The 24,407-nt window shown below is 45.7% G+C and overlaps 2 protein-coding genes across 2 annotated transcripts in view; one reads left to right on the forward strand and one right to left on the reverse strand.

Moving 5' to 3' along the window:
• Nucleotides 1-12,068, reverse strand: Ergic3 (ERGIC and golgi 3). Its single transcript, XM_047542278.1, is given in 15 exon segments — nucleotides 1-215; nucleotides 409-464; nucleotides 546-682; nucleotides 1,354-1,418; nucleotides 1,496-1,592; nucleotides 2,399-2,430; nucleotides 3,069-3,083; nucleotides 7,819-7,876; nucleotides 8,019-8,184; nucleotides 9,323-9,416; nucleotides 11,166-11,285; nucleotides 11,495-11,518; nucleotides 11,521-11,581; nucleotides 11,701-11,771; nucleotides 11,908-12,068. Coding segments are annotated over 15 exon segments (1,164 nt in total). The 5' UTR covers nucleotides 11,996-12,068; the 3' UTR covers nucleotides 1-135.
• Nucleotides 11,994-24,407, forward strand: part of C2H20orf173 (chromosome 2 C20orf173 homolog) — a 17,161-nt gene continuing 4,747 nt past the window's right edge. The window contains 8 exon segments of the mRNA XM_053743345.1: nucleotides 11,994-12,142; nucleotides 14,100-14,233; nucleotides 14,236-14,397; nucleotides 14,475-14,524; nucleotides 14,599-14,703; nucleotides 14,772-15,008; nucleotides 22,491-22,529; nucleotides 22,625-22,744. Of these exon segments, the coding sequence (XP_053599320.1) occupies nucleotides 11,994-12,142; nucleotides 14,100-14,233; nucleotides 14,236-14,397; nucleotides 14,475-14,524; nucleotides 14,599-14,703; nucleotides 14,772-15,008; nucleotides 22,491-22,529; nucleotides 22,625-22,744 (996 nt within the window).

Consider the following 24,407-nt stretch of genomic DNA (forward strand, 5'->3'; position numbering starts at 1 on the left):
CACAATCAATATTTATCAACCTGGGGCTGGGGATGAATGTGAGGAGGTGAGGGCTGTGGGGGTGGGAGAGGCTGGGGATATAATCACAGGCCGGAGAAACGGGAGAGAGGGAGGAACCAATCGAGTAAAGGATGACTACGTCGTCTTCCCTAGGTCGATTTTCTTCTGGATGGCTCGGGCTGAGTGGTAGATGAGCGAATCGATGAGTCCAGCCACTGGGAGAGACAAAAGCTGCTCTGGCCTTGCCGGACCCTTGGCTCAACCTTGTAGTCTGTCACCTTACTGGCCAGGTCAGCATCTCCCCTTGGCTCTTAAAGTGCACCTTCTTTCCAACCCAAACGTGGTCCACTCGGAATTCATATTCCCACTCTGACCCCAACCCCCAGACAGACACCCTAGACTTCCTACCTGTGAACATGCCCCCAATGATGGCACACACGCCTGTCAGGAAGTGGGTGAAGGACCTGGCAGAGGGAGCAGGTGGGCTCAGTGAGCACCCTATTCCCACAGGCCCAGGCCTGGCCACTCCCGTCCCCTCCTCTCACCTGTGCTTCTCGGTCAGCTTCACCATCATAGGTGACAACTCATAGAGCACAAAGACTCCGGGGAGCCCCTGGTCACCCAGAAGCCCATTGGCGACTTTCTCATGTCTGGTCACAGAGAACTGATTTGTCCTCAGCACCTGGGGTGGGAAGGGAGCCAGGGCCAGAGGTGGGTCTATCAGCTGGCTCCCAACCCTCCCCCCGATCCCGGCCCTTCATCTTGTTGAGCTTTGACTACACAGAGAGAGAACAAGGTGCCACACTGGTAACCAATACTGCAAGGCATAGGGACCACCCAGACTCCCTGGGACTGCCTTGCCATCCCAATTTCCCCTCTAGTCACCAGTTCTTTACAGTTTACCCATTCCAGCTCCATCTGGTGGATGCTCTCACAGGAGGCCCAGGGGTGGGAAACGACTCTCCAAGGCCAATCCTATGGCCAGGACTGACTTCCGTGCCCCTTAGCCCCTTGCTTTTTACCACTCTACAGAGAGGCTGCTCCACAAGTCAGGGCAGGAATGGAACAGGGCCCCAGAAGACTTGACCTGGCCAGTGCCCAGTCCAGGACAGATCCCAGGGGGACAGCAGGCATTGGAGGAATGGAAGTCTGGGTGGTAGAAAGGGCAAGTGCTTTGAAATCTGGTAGTGCCCAGGCCTGAACTCTGTCAGGGCAAGTCCTCTGAGTCTCATATGGTATCCACCATATGGGGATAAGAGGAGCACTTGACTTTCCAGGCTGAAGGAGCTAAATGAAGGATCTCAATGCTTGGCACCAAGCAGGAGAATGACATCTGAGCTCCTGAAGACTCACCTCCCCATCTACTTTCATGTACACTGTGGGTACCACCTTCACAAAGTACTGGAACATCATGGAAGCTGCAGGGAGAAGAAAGTATTGGGCATGGATGCCAGCCAGGGCTTTGGTGGCAGGGGACTACCTCCCAGGTTGGTACCTTGGGGTGCAGTTACGTTGGTGTGGTCCAAGGGGTTGACAATGCCTGGGTAGTCCTGCCCGAATGACAGATGCTGGATGTAGTGGGTCATGTTGATCTGTAAGCAACATTAGTACCTAAGTTCCTGACAGTCCCCACCCCATACCAAGCTCTGTATTACACTAGCAGACAGGGATGCCTAGGTCTGTCTGTAAGATGGGGAAAGTAGGGATGAAGGGAAGGAAGGGCCCTGTCTGGGAGAAGCTATGGCTTTAAGGAAAAAACCTGTCCAAGAGAGACATCTCCCATTTCCTACCTAAGAACTCTTTCTTCCCACTGTTCATGCAGGCTCCTGGGGCTCATGAGTCTAGGGTACTGGCTTCACTCACATGTGGGTACACTCGGACCAGGTACTGATTCTGCATGGCAGGTGCAAACTTTTCCTGGAGGCCTTAAGCCACGAAAGCCTGGTCTCCAGATAAACTCCCTTCCTGTGTCTCAGCCACCAGGGAGATCTTTTAAAAATGCAAAACTGGTATGTCATGACCCTGCTTAGGGTAGGCTGACAGTGTCCCTATTAGGGGAAAGACTGGACACCTCAGTGTGGCCTCTAAGTCCTGTGTGCTCTGGTCCCGCCAACTCCCCCAGTCTCCCCACCCATACCTGCCCTTACCGTTCCTTACAAGCACCACACTCCCTCCTAACTTTGCCCTGAGGCTCCCTCAGTCTAAGATGCTCCTGCCCATCCACATCCCTGCCCTTGGCCTGCTCAGATCTCAGTGCCTCACTTTCATTCAACCCACAGAAGGGATTCCACAGAGGGGGCGTATTGTTCTCTATGTGCGACCCTGCCTCAGAGAAATGAAGGCAACAGCCAAGTCTCCCCACCCCCCCGCCCATCCATGGTGTCCACCTGGTACGTACGTTGTCAAGGCCAAAACTCTGCAAGTCATGGACTAGGAGAGAAGGGAGAAAGGGTCATCAGGGGGAGCAAACTGGTCTCCTGGCCCCCTCAGTCCTTATTCAAGCATCCTCCCTCCTCGCTCTGGAGTGTGACCTGCCTGAATCTCTTTGACCCCTAATCCAGCTTCACACCTCCTGGTCCTGCTTAAGGACACAGAAAGGGCCTGCCCTGAGCCTGTGAGAGTCTGCACTTTCCTCAGGGGTCATAAGAATACAGGCCATTTCTTCCCTGACAAACACAGGAACTTGAGGCCTTCATTCCCAAGGCCCAGCCTATGACTCAGGAAACAAAAGCCACTGACTAGTCTGACAGCAAATCATTTAACCCCAAAGTGAGGTGGGACCTGAGAATGCTTAGCTCTTTCCCCAATTTCCCTCCAAGTTCCCCAGAGGGAATCCCATGGGCACCCTGTACCAACTGTTCCATAACAAGTTCTTCCTGCCCTCTGACCCCCAATCCCTCCTGCTGCAAGGAATCCTACCTTAAAGATATGTCCCAGTGCTCTTTATAGTCACCGAGCAGGCAGGCCAGAGAAGACCCCAATCCCAAACCCATCCAAACCTCCCCACTTCCTAGGACAGGCTGCCCCAGAAGTGGGGCTTAGCCTCCCTGGAGGACAGGGCCACTTACTCTCCACAGCATGTACTGCAGCATGGGGGAGGGAAGGAGAGAGAGAAGGGAGGAAGAGAACACAGATTCAGAGCTTCACAGTGAAACTATAGAACAAGATATGTGGTACGAGGGAAGACTGGAATGTTCCTGCCTCAGCAACAAGGTCTGGCCCCAGCTAGCAAGTCTTTCTGTATCCTCAATGGAGCCCTTCCCTGGCCAAAGAAGAGAGCAAGATGGCTTGGGGACAGAAGTGTGTTGGCCAAGGAAGAACAAAAGACCAAGAGTCCAAAGAGCCACTTTCCTAGCTGTGTGACCTTGGACAAATCACTGCCCTTCCTGAACCTATGTCTCCTCTGCAAAGGGCTGTCCTGAGGACCTGGAAAGATGGGAAAATACTCAATAAATTTTACAAAGTAAGATTATACTCCACTCCCCAATCCAGAAGGATATCAGAAAGTAGCTCCCAGGGCTCAATTCAGACAGATTTCTGGTCTTGGGCAACTACAGCTTTGTGTCTGAACATCCTTCCATGCTTAAGGCAACTCTTGCCCTGGGGTTCATGACTCTGAAAACAGCCCCCAGCAGAGAAGCAGAGATGTTACTGCCTTCGAGGCACTACCTCCTACTGAGTACTTGCAAGGCCTTGTGCCAACCACTCCTCACTGATAACCTTCCTACATCCTAGTGAGCTACCTTCCTCCAGAGTTCTGCAGAGTCCCCCAGACGCACTCGCACCTGCCCTCCCCACGCTTGGCCTCACTCCACATACTGACTGAAAGACCTGCAGGGCTGCTCGGGACGCCACCTTCTGCTTACCTCAGTCACTCGGAGTAGCTCAGTTCTCACGCCCTACACTCTTCTCACCAAGTGACTTTGTATATCCCCCGTGTTGTCCTGATTCCCAACCCTTCCACACCCTTCCCTGGGTCTGTTACTCAGTCATCAGCAATACCCAGCGTCAACTTCTACACAGTCCCTTCACTCTCGTTTTATTCAATTATTTTTGCAGTGCTGGGGATGGAACCCAGGGCTTCACACAGGCGAGGCAAGTGCTCCCTACCAAGCTACACCCCCCGCGCTCCTGCACCCTCTTGCCCAGCTCTCCCCCTTCAAGGTACGACCTCGCATCACCTCAGTTAGTGACTATTTTGTCTTCCACACCCATCCCCTTCTTGGCCTAAAGGGAGGTCTCTCTTGCTCTTTATTGCCCCTTTCAGATCACTACCCCTTGAGGTGCCTTACAACTCCTGGCAACCCATCCCTACTTGTTGTAGTTGTGAAGCTCCACAGAACTTCTAGGACATTTCTCCCACAATTTCTCAATGGTTCAGCAACTGCCTGTCCCTCTCCTGTGCTACCCCATCACAGTTCCTGTGATTTCCACAGTCCCATCCATGAGCCTTCCTGGCCTCCCAGTTCCTGGACATTCCCTTCTTCCTAGTCTTGTCTTTCACCCAACTGAGCCACCAGCTCTGCTGGCCATTCCTTAACCCTTTGCAATTTAAATTTTAAGCACCCCATGTGCCAACCATCAACTTTGATTTCCCACTCCTTCCCTCCAGTACCCTGAATCCAATAATTCTTTACAACTATATCAAGGACCTGCAGTCTCTTGCTTCCCAGGCCTCCTCTCTGGCTTTCGGCTTCTGTCTCCACTCCTACTCCCATATCCTGGCTTCCCTCCTTTACTGGCTTAGATCCTATGGTCCAGCACCAGGAATTTTTACTTTTTGTTTTGTTTTGCAGTGCTGGGGATTAAGCCCAGGGCCTCACACAAGCTAGGCCAGTGATCTACCACTGGGTGTGCCCCAGCACGTTCAGTAGTACTCCTTTGCACGTGCCTTTGACTCCCTTACCTTTGCAGCACGTGGCAACACCAAACACCAGATGATACCAATGCTCTCTCTACTCTAAGCCCACCCTCACGCATCCGGGAAGAACCAGACAATTAAGCTGATAGGCCTCACATCCCACTCTTGGTCCAACTCCAAGGAGACTCTAGGGGTGCTGGGAAGCCCTGCTCCACCTCCTGAGCATGCCCTCTCCCACCCCACCATGATCACTTATATCCTTCCTCTTTCTCAAATCACTATCTTTTCCCCTTTCTCCTCATCTTCAGCCAATGACTTGCTTCCCACATCATGAAGATAAAGAACCACACACGAGACTATCCTTGGGCTTCCACCACCCTCACTATTACCCTGCCTATGCCTACAGTCTGCTTTCCCCAAGCTGCCACATCTGGTGTTTCCATGTGCCCAAGGCACTACACTCTGTCTTCTTTCTCCTCAAGGACTTTACTAGAGGAACTGTCCCTCATCTCTGGAGCATCACTCCTTTTGTCCTTATTCGCTAATTTCCAATGGTGAGTTAACATTCTGCTACCCACCCACCTTAGAAACCCTCCCTTCTCCCCATTTCCCTCCATTATAGCTCACGCTCCTCTCCCTTTAGAGCAACAGGCTCACCTATACTCACTTGTTCCAAATCCCCTCACATTCCCTCTTGTGCCGCAAAATGGCTCTGTCAAGGCCACAAATGATGACCAGGTTACCTGACATGTTCTATTCTTGCTTGATGTCCAGAAGCATCTGATACAGTCTTTGAAACACCCATCCCTTGGCTTGCAGGTTGCCACTCTCCTGCCTTGGATTCCTACCTCAACAGTGATTCTTCCCAGTCTCCTCCTAAGGTTCCTGATGCCCTTAGCCTTTAACATAGGAGACCTGGCACTCACACTTTGAGCTCTTCCTTTTCCATCTACCTTCACCTTCAGGGTGATTTATGGAGTCCCATGGCTTTAAATATGCTGATGGCTCCAATGTTTGTGACTCCAGGTCATTCCTCTTCCTGAACTCGGGCATGAACAGCCAACTGTTTACCTGGCATCCTAGGTGTCTATAAAGACACTCAAATCCTATTAGTCTGAACGTGTCAGAAGCTGAATACTACTATACACTCCTCAGTTCCAAACAAGTAAACCTGTCCCTCTGAATCTTCAGCTCACTAAATGGCAGCTCCATTCTCCCAACTACTTGGGCACAAAACTTTGGAGTCATCCTCAACTCTTTCCTTAATCCATCATATCCATCAACAGCTCCTCTCAGTTCTACCTTCAACATCTACACAGATGCATTCACAGAACCCAATTACTTCTTACCACCTCTACTGCTGCTCTGAGACAAGTTCTACCATTTTTTGCCTGGATTAATGATTGCAGTGGTCTCCTCACTGGCCTCTGATTCTGTCCTTTCCCCTAGTTTTCTCCCCAGAGTGCTACTTACCTTTTAAAAGTTAAGTCAGATCACACACTTCTCCAAAGTCCTATGATGGCTTCCCATCTCATGCAGCATAGAAGTCAAAGTTCCTACAATGACCCCCACTCAACTACCATCTTTTTTTAGTACCAGGTATTGAACCCAAGGGTACTTAACCACTGAGCCACATCCGCAGTTTTTTATATTTTATTTTGAGACAGGGTCTTGTTAAGTTGCCTAGGGTCTTGCTAAGTTGCTGAGGTTGGTTTTGAACTTGTGCTACTCCTGCCTCAGCCTCCTGAGCTGCTGGGATTACATGCATGTGCCACCACACCTGGCTGCTACAATGCCCCTTTCATGACCTACATGGCATGGCCCTTTTACCTCTCTCACCCAGTATCTAACCACAATCCTCTACTCACTCTGGCAGACTCTAGCCACCCTAACTTCATGACTGCACCTTGAACTTGCTAAGTCCATTCTTGTCTTTGGGATTTACATTTACTGTTCTTTTTGCTTAGAATGGTGCCCTCTGACATCAACATGGTTGGCTCCCTCACCTCTCTCAGGTTTTTTCTCAAGTGTAACCTCATAAGAGAGTCTTTCCCTAACTACCCTAATTAAAATAGCACAGTGCCCCATTCTAACCCTCACATCCATCATCATTATCCTGCCTTGTTTTGGAATACACTACTTAATAGCATCTGATATACATTTTTCATATTTGTTTACTATTTCTTTACTAAAATGTTCCTAGGGCTTGGATCTTAGTAACTGCTGTATTCTTAACATCTCAACATTCTCAACACTAACAAATGGAACATAGTGGGTGACTACTAAATATCTAGTGAATGCATAAATGAATAAATGAATGAGAATAAATCTCATTCATCTCACATCCCTGTGAGAGGGGTATTAGCATCATTATCCCCACTTGATGGAAGAGAAACTGAGTAGGGCTCCATAATTCCCAAATATGACATAGCTCAAGAGTGGAAGAATCTGAATTCCAACCCAGCTCTGCTTTCCCAAAGTCTCACACGCGGAGTACCATTTAAATAAGTGCCTACCACAAGCCAGGCTCTGTGCTACAGTTTTTGGTTTTTCTTAACTGCTAGAGATTGAAACCCAGGGCCTTGCACATGGTAGACAAGTGCTCCACCACTGAGCTACCTATGTCCCTAGCCCCTGTAAATTTTAACCTGCACAACTGCCCTGTGGGATCAGTACTATCACCATTTTACCAAGAAGGAAACTGAAGTTCAAAAAGATTAAGAAATGTTCTCAAAGTCACACAGCCAGTAAGGTTTGAAACTCACATCTGAACCCAGGCAGTTTGGCTCTTCAGCCTGTGCTCTTAACCACTGTGCCAAACTGCTGTCCTGAGATGAAGAAAAGCCTGCTTTGGACCAAAGACAAAAGAACATGAGGCATGTGAGGGGCATGCCAACACACCAAAAGGGTGTCCAGGGTCTAAAAATTCCCCAGCCCAGTGATGCAGGACCACTCACCATGCACATGGGACTGCTGGAAGCTCTTCCCAGGGGCAAAGTGGAAGTTTCCGGCCACCTGTAGGGGATATTTCCTCTCATTCTCTAGCGGTGTCCACCCTTTGTCTGCTGAGGACCTGCCTGGGCCCTCGCTTCATGGTGCAGCTTTCCCAGCACAGCTCAGCCCAGCTGCCCTGCCTTGCTCTGATCCATCTTAGTACCTTGTTGACTTCCAAGAAGCCATACACCTGGCAGCCTTCATTCTTCTGCTCCTGCATCTTCTGGCTGAAGCCCTCTCGCCGGCACTGCTCAATAGTGTCTGGATTCTTAAAGGCCCAACCTCGACGGCGATACGCCTCCCGCACATCTTCACAGGTGTTACAGCACCTATAGGAGATGGGGCAAGGGGTGAAGAATGTGACCAGTGCTGGCACCTTGGGAAAGAAAGCCTGAGCAGTTCTGCCTGTTATAAAGCTTCTGTTAGCCTCATCATTGGCCACCAAATGTTCCCCAGTGTTCCCTCACTGGCAACAGGCTATTCAAAATATGTGTTCCCAATCTGTTTGGGGTGATGAACTATCATGGAACAGATAGTGGTGATGGTTGTACAACACCGTGAATGTTCTTAATGCCACTGAATTATACACTTAGAAATGATTGAAATGGCAAATATTGTGTCACATATATTTTACCACAGGGGGGAAAAATTTTTTTTTGTAGTGCTGTGGACTGAATTTAAGGGTCTCATGCAAGCTAGGCACTGAGCTATACCCAAAGTCTCCCACTGAAAATAACTTTAAAGTATATATTCCAAGATAGATGCAGAGGTACACGCCTGTAATTTCAGCAACTTGGGAGGTTGAGGCAGGAGGATTGCAAGTTCCAGGCCAGTTTCAGCAACTTAGTGAGGCTCTAAACAACTTCACAAGACCATGTCTCAAAATAAAAATATAAAAGGTGGGGTATGACGCTCAGTGTTAGAGCACCTCTGGGTTCAATCCCCAGTACCAAACAAACAAAAAACAAAACAAAACAACATTCCTAGGCTCCACCCAGAAGAGCAGTGTCAGCTTCTCAAGGGTCGGATGTGGGAAGCCCCACAGCAGTTACCAAATACTAAGGGCTTGATAATCTGGGCTAGGTCTTCTACCTCAATGCTTTAGGTACAATATATATTTAATCTTCATGTGCCTCTTATAAGGAGGGTATTATTATTATCCTTCTTCACACAGAAAGGTGACATGGATTGGCCAGAGGCCACACTGGAAGCCAGGTAGCTGAACCACTTCGCTAAGCTGAAGGGCAGGTACCACTCAGCCTCATCTCTAGGTCTGCAGCTCCCAGGGAGGACCTGCTCACAGAACATTAGTTACCTGAACCAGGTCAATGACTGAGGAATGCACTGCATATCCCTCTAAACTCTTGGTTTGACCACCCACCTGCTACAGGTCTGACCATGGCTGAGGCTGACTAACAGGCGGCCCCTGATGGGAAGCCTGCTCCCCACCCGTGGAGTCCTGCTCACTTGATGTCTTCAGACTCAGCACCATAGCAGCTCTCACAGCGATCAGGGTCCAGGGAATCTGGGTCAAACACCATCATCTCGACTTTCCCCAGCTCTAAGGAGAGGGCAGAGACAAAGGCATCAGCTGAAGGCAGACAAGGTGACATCTCTAGCTCTAGTTCCTGCATGGGTTCTTTGGCTAGAGGGTTGTTAATAATTCAAGTTATAGAAGGATCTACTACTGTCATGTACAACTACTTAGAACAAATTAAAAAAAAAAAAAGATCTAATATTACATAGTACATTCTATGGGTTAGGCATTAAACATTTCTACACATATATTAAGTCTTTTTAATAAAAATAAGTAAGAAAATGAGCTGGGCACAGTAGTGCACACGTATAATCCCAGTAGCTGGGGTGGCTGAGGCATGATGGTCGCAAGTTCAAAGTCAGCCTCAGTAACCTAGCAAGGTCTAAGCAACTTAGTGAAACCCTGTCTCAAAAGAAAATACAAAAAAGGACTGGAGATATGGTTCACTGGTTAAGTGCCCCTGGATTCAATCCCCTGTACCAAAAAAAAAAAAAAAAAAAGAAAACAATAAAGGTAAATACTAAAAGTTAGTTGCATATAGGTCTCTGCACTTTATATACATTGTCTCATTTAATCCCCACAATGACTCTACTGTGAAGATGAACTGCGGCTGGCTAACAATACTTGTTAAGGGAGGCCACTTTGATAAAGGAAAGGAAGCTAAAAGTGAGTACCCACTCGGCATTATGCATTTTACACATATTACAGGTGTTTCTTAACTTACAATGGAGTTGTGTATCAATATAACATTATAAATTGAAAATATGACAACTTGAAAATGCATTTCAATACTTAATGTTCTACAGAACATCATAGCTTAGCCCAACCTATATTAAACATACTCAGAATACTTATATTAGCCTACAGTTGGGCAAAATCATCTAATGCAATGTCTATTTTATAATAAATTATTGACTATCTTGAGTTAATTCATTGAATGCTATACTGAAAATGAAAAACAATGTTTGCATGGGTACACTTTCATATCACCATAAAGTTAAAAAATCTTAAGTTGAAATACAAGTTGGGGACCAAATGTACTTTACTTGATCCTTTAATTCCATGTGATGACTCCTATATTTTATCACCACTTTATAGCTGAGGCTTACATTCTGCAAGAAACAAAGTTAGAACTGAACCTAGGCAATATGACTGGAAAACCAAACTCTTTTTTGTTTTCTTTTGTTTTGTTTTGAGTACTGGGGATTGCACCCAGGGGCACTCTACCACTGAGCTACAGCCTCAGTCCTTCTTTTTATTTGAGACAAGATCCTGCTAAATTACTGAGGCTGGCCTTAAACTTGCACTTGCAATCCTCCTGCCTCAGTCTTCTGAATTGCTGGGATTACAGGTCTGCACCTATGACCTCTCCCAGGGAGAATCTAGACTCCTAACTGAGCCATATGCAATCCAAAGGGGGAACAGCATTAAGGGCTGAGTTCAGTCAATGGGATAGGGAAGCAAATACTCAAGAGTAACTTAGATTTATTTAAAGGAATTCCACCATGACAATCACATAGAGCACCCATCCTCAAACTTCTGTTACTCAAACTACAACAAGCAGAGAATGATAGCCAGGCAGTATCCTCCTCAGCTATGTAGAAGTGAGACTGGATTTCAACTCAATAACTCTTAATAGCTAAGGGACCTTAGGCCAGCCAGTTGACTTCTCTAGATGTTAGCTGTTTAATATGTCACAGCCTGCCTCAGCCTATTTGTGGGGCTTGGTTATGTCCAGTTCTGGGATCTGAGACCCAGTACCCCGCTGGTTACCATGTCGCTCAGCCTCTGAGCTCACAGGAATGCCATCCTTGTCTAGTCTTTGCTTGAAGAGGTTGTGTTCCACATCCAGCTGTTGTTCCCCAGCCACATCCATGGCATCAATGCTCAAATCTGAAAGCAGAAAGTCAAATTAAGGTACTAGGACACTAATGGAATGGAAATCTGGGTTTGGGGGTAAACAGCCTGCCTTAGGGCAGAAATGGATAAGGAGAAGGAGGCTGTCCTGGGGTCCAGTCCAAATCTAAGGATGGAGGTGTGAATCTGGAAGCCCACCTGAAAGCCCTGGGGCTTGCGACCCTCACCTATGGTGAGATACTCACAGGCACAAGGCATGTGTGGGAAAGTACATCGATGTTGATTTTCAGTTTATCTCCCCGAGACTTGTCCACGTAGAGCTCAGGATGCACCTGGGGCAAATGCTATCTCAGTTAGATGTGGCATCACGTCTCTCCTTCCCCACGCCCACCCACAGAGGTCCGACCCCTCCGATGCAAAGCCACGCCCACCATTAGGCCCCGCCCGTTACCTCAGTGGTGAGGTAATACTGCAGCTCCGACAGGAACAGTAGCAGCATGAGAAGGCCACTGACGATGGTCACTGCAGGGCGAGGAGCGAGGGTCAGAACGGCCTCTGTGCCACTCCCTCAGACTCCAGCAGGCCGGTCTGAGTCCAGGAGCCAGGGCCAAGGTTCAGGACACCCCCTCCCCGCAACCCTGGCCCTGCAGCTGCCTACCCGTGGCGCCCCCGCAGGTCTTGACCCGGAAGTCCTCCAGAGTCTTGGGGTAGGCATCGAACTGCTTCAGCTTCCCCAGCGCCTCCATGGGGACCGGCCGGAAAGGGGATGCCAGCCGGCCCGCCTCTGCAGCCTCCTCCTTCCGGCCCGGAGCCGGAGCCACGCCTCCTCGCTTTCCTTACGCAGGCGCAGCAAATGTTCACGCTGGTCCCACCCCTCGCCCGCGTTCTGACAGGTCACCCCCGCCCACTTGTGCTGCCACGCCCCCTCGCGCCCGAGTTGTTTAGGCTCAACTGGGAAGACCACTTGGGGGGTCCGGGAGAGGGTTGGAGGAGGTGTCTGCGACCGGAAACAGTAATAGCGGCCTGAACTTGCCTTGTGCAGAAAGTGCGCCCAGTGTTTGTCTTCAAGTGTGTGGCGCTTAAGCGCTCGACCCGGCTTCCTGTTGCAGCTCGTGCAGTAATACTGCCGTAATGACATACATTAAATGCTCCTCGCTTTTTCTTAGGTTAAACTACTTTTTTCCCGCCTTCTGTGCTTCTGGGGATTGAACCGAGCGTCACCGACTCTAGGGAGGCGCTGTACCACTGAACTACTTCCCAACCCTCATAGTTTTTTTGTTTTGTTTTCGTTTTATGTTACCAGGGATTGAACCCAGGGGCGCTTAACCACGGAGCCACATCCCCAGTCCTTTTTATTTTTTGTTTTGAGACAGATCTCGCTAAGTTGCTGAGGCTGGCTTTGAATTTGTGATCCTCCTGCCTCAGCCTCTAGGAGTCACTGGGATTACACCATGCCTGGCTGTTGTTTTTGACACAGAGTATCACTGTGGCCCAGGCTGGCTTGGAATGCCTAGATTCAAACAATTCTCCTGCCTCAGTAACTAGTGTCTTAATTCATTTTCTGTTGCTATAATAAAAAACCTGGAAAATTTATAAAGGAAAGAGATTTATTTTGGTTCTAGAAGATGGGAAGTCCAAGATCATGCTGTTGCATCCAGTGAAGGTCTTGTGCTGTTTCATAACATGGTATGAAAAGGAGAAAACTCAACATAAATAAATGAATCATAAATTATTCAACATTTACTTAATAACATTAAAATTTTAAAAAGAGGAAAGGGCATGTGCAAAAGAGAAAATAAGGGGTTGAACTCCCATAATAACTAACCCATTTCTGTTCCTGAGAGAAAAGCCCTAATCCATTCATGAGGGCTGTGTTCCCATGGCCCAAACACCTCCCACTAGGTCCACCTCCCAACTCTGCAGCACTGAGGAATTAAGCTTCCAGCACACATAGGGGATATGATGGGACCATTCATTGAGATAAGGACATTTTGGGAGTGGATTGGATTATAGGGAAAATCATGAGTTCAGCCTCAGACTTGTTCAGGTGAGATGTCTTTGTGAGTCCACTGAAAGAAGAGAGACATTGCTGGGTGTGGTGGTGCACACCTGTAATCCCAGTGACTCCACGAGGCTGAGGCAAGAGGATCATAGGTCAAGGACAGCTTTGGTGACTTAGTGAGACCCTGTCTCAAAACAAAACAAAAAAAGGAACTGGGGATGCAGCTCTGTGGTAAAGCACTCCTGAGCTCAATCTCCAGTACCAAAAAAGAAAAGAAGAGGTACATGGGCTCAGGGTGTGAGTCAGTGGTAGAACACTTGGCACTTCCCTAGCCCTGGGTTCAGTGCCCAGCAACACTAGAGAAAGAGAGAGAGAGAAGAGAGAGAGAGAGAGAGAGAGAGAGAGAGAGAGAGGAGAGAGAGAGAGAGAGAGAGAAAGAGGCATGGTTAGTTCCTCTTCCTGTGGGTTTCATACTCAATGTAATGTATGTTAGAGGAGAGAGTGGTAACTTTTTCTAGGCAGGATATAGAAGGGAGGTCACAATGTGTACTTTGATGACACTGAGAGATGTCCCTCTCGGGGAAGCATTTGGGACACCAACTTATGTATCTCTCTGTTCTAGCACCTCCCATCTCAGGCCCATTCAGAGTCCTCTTTGGGGTGAGCAAATGAATAGGGAGGTAAGAGATGAGAGGTTGGAAAGAGGTGGAAGGATAGTGGGTTGGGTAACTCTGGGGGCCTACAGGACAGAGTAATAATGCAAGTACTGTCTGTAGCCTCAGTCCCACATCCTTCCAGGTAACAGAAGCCAGGCTACTGCCTGCCATGTGAGCCATTTCCTGGGCCAGACATGAAGCACGTTGGAAGATTTTTGTCCTGTGGATCTTCTGGGTGTTCATCTTGTGGCTGGTCATCTCCTACCTGGATCTGGCAGCTGAATCATCACCCCAGGAGAAACGGGTGTGCCTGATACCATGGCACTGCACTGCTCTTGGATCAAATTCGGGAAGTGTGGCTGCCCATCTGAGTACCTCAACTGCTCCTCCTGCTACCACACAGTCAGAGAATGGAACTGGTTTGAAGCATGTCATGAAAAGACCACAGGGTACCTTACACGGACAAAACTTCTTGGGTGGTTAACTAGTGGTCAGCACTCGTCCTGACCTATCTCCTTTCCCTCCAGGCCTAGCCTATCTTTTTGTGGCCCAAACCCCTGCCCTCAGCACGATTTAATGCATTTCCCTCCTTTCGGCCTCATCCCTGGTTTCTGGCTGTAGGTCTCACCTACTGAAGCCTGTTTCCTTCTGCTGATACCTGGCCCAGTTTCCTCCTTGTGCTATTTACCAGTGCATAAACTCAGTAAGCAAGCTTAGAAAAGTATGGCAGATGCTGTCAAAAGTGATTCCCAGAACCTTGTTGCACCATTTTGACTTCTGTTGGATCTGTGCTTTTGTCAGAGGACTCACTGATCCTATTGGGCTCTGGTCTCAGCAACACTGACCACACTGCATGGTCTTCAGTTGGGTGCTGAGAAAAGGGCAGTAAGCAGGGGGACCATCGGCCTGCCCTAGGTTCTGTCAGTTTACATTTTCTTTCCCAGGATGAACCAGGCTCCTGTCCAGGACTTTGAGGCCGATATGGGGAACCAAATCACAGGACCCTTCATCTGTCCCAGGAATGCCAGTGACCAGGGTTCCTGGAGGCAGTTGCTGTAACTTTCTGATCTATTGGGGACTTCAAATACTGTGAGTGACAAGGTATACCCAGATAGGCTGTGTGGTGGTGAAGAGAGGTCACTTCAGGGGAAGGTGGAAGGGTTCTGGGAAAAGTCTCTGCTGACTTACTGAGGGGCACCTGCAGGATTTTCCCAAGTCTCAGGAGCTTTCTGAACTCTACTGCCTCCATTTTGGGAGATGGTCTGGTTCCCTAGGGAAGTGGGAGATCGTAAGGTGAAAGGACAGGGAAGGAGAAGGATGTGGCTATGGGTTGCTGTGGGAAGGCCCTCAGGCCAGCCTTCCCTCTTCTCCCTCAAGTAAAAGAGGGCAACTGACTGGAAACCCAGGGTCAGTATCCAATCCTGAGGCTTATGGCTCTGTTCTGGCCTTGCATTCCTGAGCCCAGACATGAAAGTTCCTTGTACTTTCCTCACTTAAAATTTCTGTTCCCCATTGCTTTCAACAAAATGTAAAGTTTTCTGTCTGGTATTCAAGGCCCTGCATAGTCTAACCCCTTTTCTTGCCTCTTTCTCCCGTTGCTCAAACTGGGCTTCTTGGTAGTTCCCCCAAATACGCTAGCTACCTCATGCCACCTATAGGCTGTTCCTCCCGCCTGGAATGCCCGTCTGTTACCTCCCTGGAAGAATACTTGCATTCTCCCAGTGTCATGAGCAGCAGCTAGTTGATGGTCTATCTGGGCTCCAGTGTGATTTTATGAGAGTCTTTATCTCACAAGGTGTAGAATCTGTCTTCCCTGGAGTAAGTGAGCTTCATTCTCCTCCCAGGTCTCCAGACATCCTGTGCTCTATATGTTGAATGAGAGGAGGTGGGGCAGGGACAGGATCTGGCTGCTGACACACACATCCCTCTTTTATCCACCAGCCCGCCCTTTTTGGATTTGAATCAGAAGAGGGAAGAAAATGGTCCTGTTGCTGAGAGAATAACAAGCCAGATCAGTGGCCCCCAGGAGATCCTGTCTATGCAGAGTACAGAACAGAAACGGAGTCGCCAGCCAGATAGGGTGTGCTGTGCAAGCTTACCATCCACGCATGATACCCCGCTGACGGCTACACCGGTCCTACTCCTTTGGGACTGAATGCTGGGGAGTCTTTAGATTGCAGCAGCAGCATCAAGACTGCAAAAACTTACAGTGGGTAAAGGATAAGAGGAATTTGTATGGAGATCAGTCTGGTACTGAATAAAATCCAAGCCTGATTCTCTTTCAGCAGCACAGTCTGGGAAGGAAGAATCAGATCTTAGGGGCCATGTTTATAGTAATTGGCTCTGTCTGATCCCCTGGATTTACAGGAGGTGTAAATTTAGACCCAACTCCTTGCAAAGTGTGTGGGGGAGGCTCTTTCATCCTTAGGTTAAAGAGGCAAGCTTCCCTTGCTTCACCCATGTGAGGGGGCAAGCTACTTTCTAGCCCAGTTTTTTACTGAAGGTTCATAATTTTGAGGTTCTCAGTTTATTTAGGGGTTTCAGTTCCAATTCTCTGCCTTTTCCTGGACTCAAGGCCCTCTGCCCACATAAACATTGTTTTAGTCAGCTTTTTCGTCACAGTGACCAAAAGACCTGACACGAATGATTAGAGAAGGAAAAGTTTATTTTGGGTCATGGTTTTCAGAGGTTCAGTCCAGTTTAGCCAACACTGGAGTTAATGAAACTGATTAATTCGATGTGTCAAATTAAGGCAGAATATTATGGTGGGAAGGCATGGAGGAGGGAAGCAGCTCAGAACACAGCAACCAGGAAGAAGAGAAAGAGCTCCCACTCAACCAGGGACGAGATGTAAACCCCCCAGTGACCTAGTTCTCCAACCACACCCAATCTGCCTACAGTACCACCCAGTTAATCCACAGCAGTGGATTAATCCACCCAATTAGGTTATACCTCTCACAGTCTAATCATATCATCTCCTGAAAACTCTTGTCTCACACTTAGCTTTTGGGGGCACTTCATATCTAAACCATAACAAGCATTAAACTTTTTAACTCTCTGGCTGTATTTTAGTTCTCTGAGGTTCTTGTACTTTCCTTACTTGAAATTTCTGTTCCCCAATACCTTTAGGGGGGGTCTAAAGTTTTCGCCTGGAAGTCGCCTGTCAGCCAGGGTATGCCGGCAACCTCGGCAAGCTCACTGTCCAGCTACGGCCCATACAGGTCCTAATCTTTGGGGCTCAAATGGTGAGGAGTATAGATTGCAGCATATCTTCTCTCAAATGATCAAACACATAGAATAATCAGTTTCATTATTTTCAGAGGAAGTAGGAGACTATTTCCTACTGGACTAGAAAAAAAATTATCCATATGGAAAAGATGAAATTGGGTCCCTACCACATATCACATACAAAAATTAACCCCAAATGGGTTAAGGATTTAACTGTTTAAAAAAAAAAGAAAAGAAAAGAACAAAAAAAGAAAACAGCCAGGCATGGTGTAATCCCAGCTACTCAGGAGGCTGAGGCAAAAGAATCTCAAGTTTTAGGATAGCCTGAGCAACTTAGTGAAATCCTGTTTCAAAAAAATAATTAAAAGGATGGGGATATAGCTTGATAGTAGAGTGCTGCCTAGCATGCGTGAGAGGCCCTGCATTCAATCCCTAGTAAACACGGGGGGAGAAAACCTTGGAAACTAATAGAAAATATAGGTAAATATATTGTAGATCTTGGTATAAGAAAGATGATTAAACAAAAGACAAAAAGCATTGACTATAAAATAAAAGATTGATAAATTTGACTATATTAAGAGTACTTTTGTTCATTCAGATACCTGAAAGTTAAAAAAAGAGCCCTAAAAACTCAGAGAAGATAATCCTATACATATACCTGAGAAGTTAGTATCAATACTAATTGAAGAATTCTTAAATAAGCAACCATTAAGGCATGGGCAAAAGACAAACTGACATTTACAGAGGAAAAATCACATGGCCAAAAACCTTTGATCACCAATATTATTGATGGTCAGGGATATTAATATCAATACCATAAATGAAATACCATTTTCCATCTTAATTTTCAATAGTTAAAATATTTAAAAGTCTAACTATACCAAGTAAGAGAGAAAATGTTATACTTTGGCACAATGGTAAAAAAAAAAAAGTGGCAAAAAACATGAAAAGGTGACTATTAAAAAATTCTATGGTCTACCAATTCTGATTCTAACTTACTTTTTGTTATCTTGATAATTTTTTGACAGTGATAAATTTAAAAACATTTTTTTCATACATGTATATAGGGTAATAATGTCTGTCTCAATCTACCACCCTTTCCCATCCCCACCACCTCACCCCTCCCCTCACTCCCTTCTACATAATCCAAATTCCTTCAATCTTCCCCACCCACTCCTGCTATGGATCAGCATCCCACTTATCAGAGGAAACATTTGGACCTTTGGTTTTTTTGGGATTGGCTTTTTTCAATTAGCATGATATTCTCTAGTTCCATCCCATTTACCTGTAAATGCCATAATTTCATTCTTCTTAAGGTAATATTCCATTGTGTATATGTACCATATTTTCTTTATCCATTCATCTGTTGAAGGGCCATCTAGGTTGGTTCCATAGTTTAGCTATTGTGAATGAGCTGCTATAAACATTGATGTGATTGCATCACTGTAGTTTGCTGATTTAAGTCCTTTGGGTATAAACTGAGGAGTGAGATAGCTGGGTCAAATGGTGGTTCCATTCCAAGTTTTCTAAGTAGTGCTTTCCATAGTGCTTTCCAAAGTGGCTGCACCAATCTGCAGTCCCACAACAACATATGAGTGTACCTTTTCCCCACATCTTGCCACACTTATTATTGCTTGTATTCTTGATAATTGACTTCTGACTGGAGTGAGATGAAATCTTAGAGTAGTTTTGATTTGCATTTCTCTAATTGCGAGAGATGATGAACATTTTTTCATGTTTGTTGATTGATTATATTTCTTCTATGAAGTATCTGTTTAGTTCCTTAACCGTTTATTGATCGGGTTACTTGGTTTTTTGGTGTTAAGTTTTTTGAGTTCTTTATATATCTTGGAGATTAGTGCTCTATCTGAGGTGTGTGTGGTAAAGATTTTTTCCCATTCTCTAGGCTCTCTCTTCACGTTATTGTTTCCTTTGCTGAAAAGAAGCTTTTTAGTTTGAATTCATCCCATTTATTGATTCTTAATTTTACTTCTTGCACTTTAGGAGTCTAGTTAAGGAAGTCAGGTTCTAAGCTGATATAAAGAAGATTTGGGCCTACTTGTTCTTCTACTAGGTTTGGGGTCTTTGTTCTAGTGCCTAAGTCTTTGATCCACTTTGAGTGCAGGGTGAAAGATAGAGGTTTAATTTCATTTTATTACTTATGGATTTCCAGTTTTCCCAGCACCTTTTGTTGAATAGGCTATCTTTTCTCCAATGTATATTTTTGGCGCCTTCGTCTAGTATGAGGTAACTGTATTTATGTGGGTTTGTCTCTGTGTCTTCTATTTTGTACCATTGGTCCACATATCTATTTTGGTACTAATACCATGCCGTTTTTGTTACTATTGCTCTGTAGTATAGTTTGAGGTCTGGTATTGTGATGCCTCCTGCTTCACTCTTCTTACTAAGGATTGCCTTGGTTATTCTGGGTCTTTTATTTTTCCAAATGAATTTCATGATTGCTTTTTCTATTTCTATGAAGAATGTCATTGGGATTTTAATAGGAATTGCATTGAATCTGTATAACACTTTTGGTAGTATGGCCATTTTGACAATATTAATTCTGCCTATCCAAGAGCATGAGAGATCTTTCCATCTTCTAAGGTCTTCTTCAGTTTCTTTTTTTAGTGTTCTGTAATTTTCACTGTAGAGGTCTTTTACCTCTTGTTAGATTGATTCCCAAGTATTTTTATTTTTTTGAGGCTATCGTATATGGGTAGTTTTCCTAATTTCTCTTGCAGTGGATTTGTTGCTTATATATAGAAATGCATTTGATTTTGGGGGGTATTGATTTTATATCCTGCTACTTTGCTGAATTCAATTATGAGTTCTAGAAGTTTTATGGTGGAATTTTTTTTGATCTTCTAAATATAAAATCATGTCATCAGCAAATAGTGATAGTTTGCGTTCTTACTTTCCTATTGGTATCCATTTAATTCTTTCCTCAGTCTGATTGCTCTTACTAGAGTTTCAAGGATGATGTGAATAGAAGCGGTTGAAAGAAGGCATCCCTGTCTTGATCCAGTTTTAGAAGGAATGCTTTCAATTTTTTCTCTATTTAGAATGACTGTTTGCCTTGGCATAGACAACTTTTATGATAATGAGGTATGTTCCTACTGTCCCGAATTTTGTGGTGTTTTGAATATGAAGAGTGCTGCATTTTGTCAAGTGCTTTTTCTGTGGTTAACTTACATTTTTATAACAAGAAATATATTAGAATGCTCTTCATGGCACTCTACAGTAACAGAAACCTCCTAGGGTTGACTTTTTTTTCTTTTTGAGACTTACATAAACACATGCAAAAATTTTTTAATCACATTGTTCAGAAAGATTTTTTTGCTGATTTTTAAAAATTTTTTTATTTTTAAATATATTTTTTAGTTGTAAATGGACACAATACTTTTATTAGTTTTATGTGACTCTGAGGATTGAACCCATTGCCTCACACATGCTAAGCAAGCACTCTACCACTGAGCCACAACTACAGTCCCTGAAAGTTTTTTATTTTTAATTTACATATAATAATTGTACATATTTATGGAATAGAATGTAATATTTTGATAAATATATATAGTATAATTATCAAGTCAGGACAATAAGCATATGCATCATCTTAAACATTTATTCTTTATTGTGTAAGAACATTAAAAAACTCTCTTCTAGTTGTTTCAAGATACCCAGTATCTTTTTTTTTTTTTTTTGGGTACCAGGTATTGAACCCAGGGGCACTTAACCACTAATACATCTTCCTAGCCCTTTGATTTTTTATTTTGAGACAGGGCCTCACTAAGTTGCTCAGGGCCTCGCTAAGTTGCTGAGACTGGCTTGAAATTGCAATCCTCCTGCCTCAGCCTCCAGGGCCTCTGGGATTATAGGTGTAATTAAAGTTAAATTCCTTGTCCTCTGGGCTCTGAGCTGAATGCCAAAGAAAGGAGGAGGCCTTGATCATGATCCTACATAGAAGAGGTCACAATGCATCCTCTGTGATGAGGTCCCTAATATTGTTGGGCTGGCAGGGAAGACCCCCTTTGGCATCAATATCCTCAGGGAGACCGCAAGACATAGAAATGTCACATCTCCCTTTCAGTCTCTAATTCATGCTTGGGTAACTCCCTTTAGTGATTAACAGGTGAGTAGGGAAGCCAGAATCAAGTGTTGGGTGGTGTGATGTGGAAGACTGGGCAATGGGATGAAGCCATCAGAATGAGTGACACTGGGGTGTCTGTGGCCCCATGCCCTCCTCTTTTCCTGTGCCAGGTGTCAGAGCCAATGTACTGTCTGCTAGGGACCACCACTGGAATCAGCGATGAGGGTTCGATTCTGGAGTCTGTGTTTGATAGCTGTCTTTATGCTTTCCTTGTGGCTGATGCTTCCTTCCTGAACCCGAGGTCAGCCTGAACAATATGGACAACATGCACTCAAGGACCTGCCATTGTTACAGAAATATTTCCAGAAATTGCAGCTGCTTGTCTGGAGTCCGTGAGTGCTCTGCCTGCCTCCAGATGCCTGGAGAGTCTGACTGGTTTGACAGGACACTTTGTAAAGGACCTAGAGCCTCTGATGTCAGAAAATTCTATGTCTATGATGCTCTGGTATTGTGGCTGGTCAGTGCACACTCTTGGTCTCTTTCACATCCCACCCCAAACCCAGGTTCTGGTCATCTCTTCCTCATGGCATAGACTCATAACTTTTTTCTACAGGTAGTGGGAGGCTGGACTAAGCCCCTAAATTTTCCCCTTCCTATGCTCTAGGGACTTCAGGGAGTCAGATCACACAAGAACGTTAAGAGGACTCAGTTTGACTGATGTATTTCCCATGCATTATCTGGACCATGTGAAGTCCAGATGCCAGACCTGTGCAGTGGTAGGAAACTCAAGGTCCTTACTAGGTTCTGGTCTTGGCTTCAGGATTAACCAACATAACGTGGTACTCCGGTAGGTACAGGGTAAGGGGTGGAGACCTGAAAGGCTAAGCCATTCCCCCCACCCCGCCCACCAAATGACCATCTTGCTCTTCCTTCCAGGATGACAAAGCTCCTGTCCGAGGCTTTGAGACAGATGTAGGGAATACAACCACCATGCGTATTATGCAGCCTGAGATTGCCAGTGCTGACAGCCCTAACCCCAGCTGCTGCTTCCATTGAATTCATCTGGTCTGAGGTGGATCATGGCAGTGCTACGTGATCATAAGTACTCCCGGAAGCCAAAAAACCCTGGGTATGTCAGTAAGAGGGGGTGCCGTTGTATGTAGTGACCGTGGGAACTTCGAAGAGATCCTTGTGAATGTTGGGGTCCCCCAAGTCCTACCTAAACTTGGGGGCTGCTGTGTCAAATGACTGACCTAATCCTTTTTTAGATTTCGGATAGTCGATTCACTGGTGAAATCAAAGACAAGGTGAGAGACCAGGAAGGAAAAGGGAGAGGAGGAGCATACGGCTGTGGGTGGCCATGGACAGGCTTCAGGTCAGCACTCTCTTCCACCTTCCTCAGGTTCTGATTATCAGCATCTCCTTCCTTAATACATCCAGGAACATTGGCTGGAAAACCCATGGTCAGTATCCATCCTTGGGGTTTGTGGCTCTGGTGTATGCCTTGCATACCTGTGATCAGGTAAGACATCTTCTGTAACTCAAGACCTTCATTCCTTTGCCACTAAAAAAATTCTCTTCCAGGGATTTTTGTGTAACTCTAAAAGTTTTATGCTTGACTTTCAAGACCATGTATGATCTGACCTCTGGCTTCCTCTCTCCCAGACTCCCACACTGGGCTTCTTGGGGTTCCTTAATGACACCAGCTACATTTTGCCTTCTCACATGCCTGGAATGTCCTCCTGTGTCCAGAGGGAATCCTCTCTTCCCTCAACATGTTGGGAAGAAGCTAGCTGATACTCTTTCCTGGGCTCCAGGGTCACTGAGTATTTAGAGTTTATCTCCACTGGATGAGGTGAACTCCTTCCTCCTCTCAACCCCAAGAGGAAGCCTGTACACCGGGTGTTGAATGTGTTTGCTGAAGAAGTAGCAGATGTGCGTGGAGGCAGGACAGGATCCAGCCTGCTACCCCATGGCCATCTCCTGTTTTATCCCATCTTCCAGGTGTCCTTGTTTGGCTTTGGGGTAGACCATCACAATAGGTGGACCCATTACTGGGATGATAAATATTTGTACTATGACATCATGAAAATTTCCCAAAAGAAAGACATGTCATCTTTAAGCTGCAGTGTGAGAGGAAGGTTGCTGTCTACAGATGAGATGGTTCCACTGGAGGCCCTAGGAAGCAGACAGGTAGCTAAAGGGACCTTGGAGTGTCAAAGAAGGACTTGGCTTCAAGTGGACCCAATGGAGATCGCTCTGCTACTCAATAAAATCCTAGCTTATTTCTCTCACTAAATTCCTAGTGTCATTAAAGGGCTCATTCTATAACTGATTCTCAACAGCAAATGTATCATCAAGTGACTCATACCACATATTATCAAAAAACAAAATGAAAGTCAGATAAAGCTGAGAACAAATCAAATGAACCTATGTATTAAATTAATAACATAACCACCAGAAAAATAATTATTTCAAGTTCCCTTAAAGTTGTATACACTGACAGGGAATCCTTTGCAGGATATTTTCTGTAGACAAAAAGAAGTCTAAAAAATTTATTGCAGCCAGGTACGGTGGTGCATGCCTATAATCCCAGGAACTCAGGGAGGCTGAAGTAGGAGGATCTTGAGTTCAAAGCCAGTCTCAGCAATTTAGCAAGGCACTTAGCAACTCAGCAAGACACTGTCTGTAAATAAAATACAAAAAGGGCTGAGCTCAGTAGTTAAGTAGCCTTGGGTTCAACCCCTAGTACCAAACAAACAAACAAACAAAAAAACTGACTCCCTTGGGTTTTGATGAAGTACCTGTGGGTGAAATCATGTGCAATAGGGACTTAAAATCTGAGGCAATTTGATGATCAGTCAAAAGTTGAGAGGTTGTACATTGGTAGGTCTGTCTAGAAACTTCTTTAAGACCCAGATAAAAACTAGGGAACTAAAGGGAATGTTGGAATATTGTCACTCTTCTCTCCTCTGGACAACCCGCCTTCTCCATTGAGGGTGTAATTTCTTTCTCTTCTAGTAAACTTTGCAATACTTAAAAAAATTAAACTTCACTCAAGAATAACTATAGCATTGGTATTACTTTTTTAGACCTGTAGAATAAATGTCATAAGGTAAATAAATGTACTAATATTAATAGGAACCAAATGCAGAACCAGATAGGTAAAATAAAAACCATGTGAC

The sequence above is a fragment of the Sciurus carolinensis genome, chromosome 2 (genome assembly GCF_902686445.1).
Source record: "Sciurus carolinensis chromosome 2, mSciCar1.2, whole genome shotgun sequence".
Classification (NCBI taxonomy): Eukaryota; Metazoa; Chordata; class Mammalia; order Rodentia; family Sciuridae; genus Sciurus; species Sciurus carolinensis.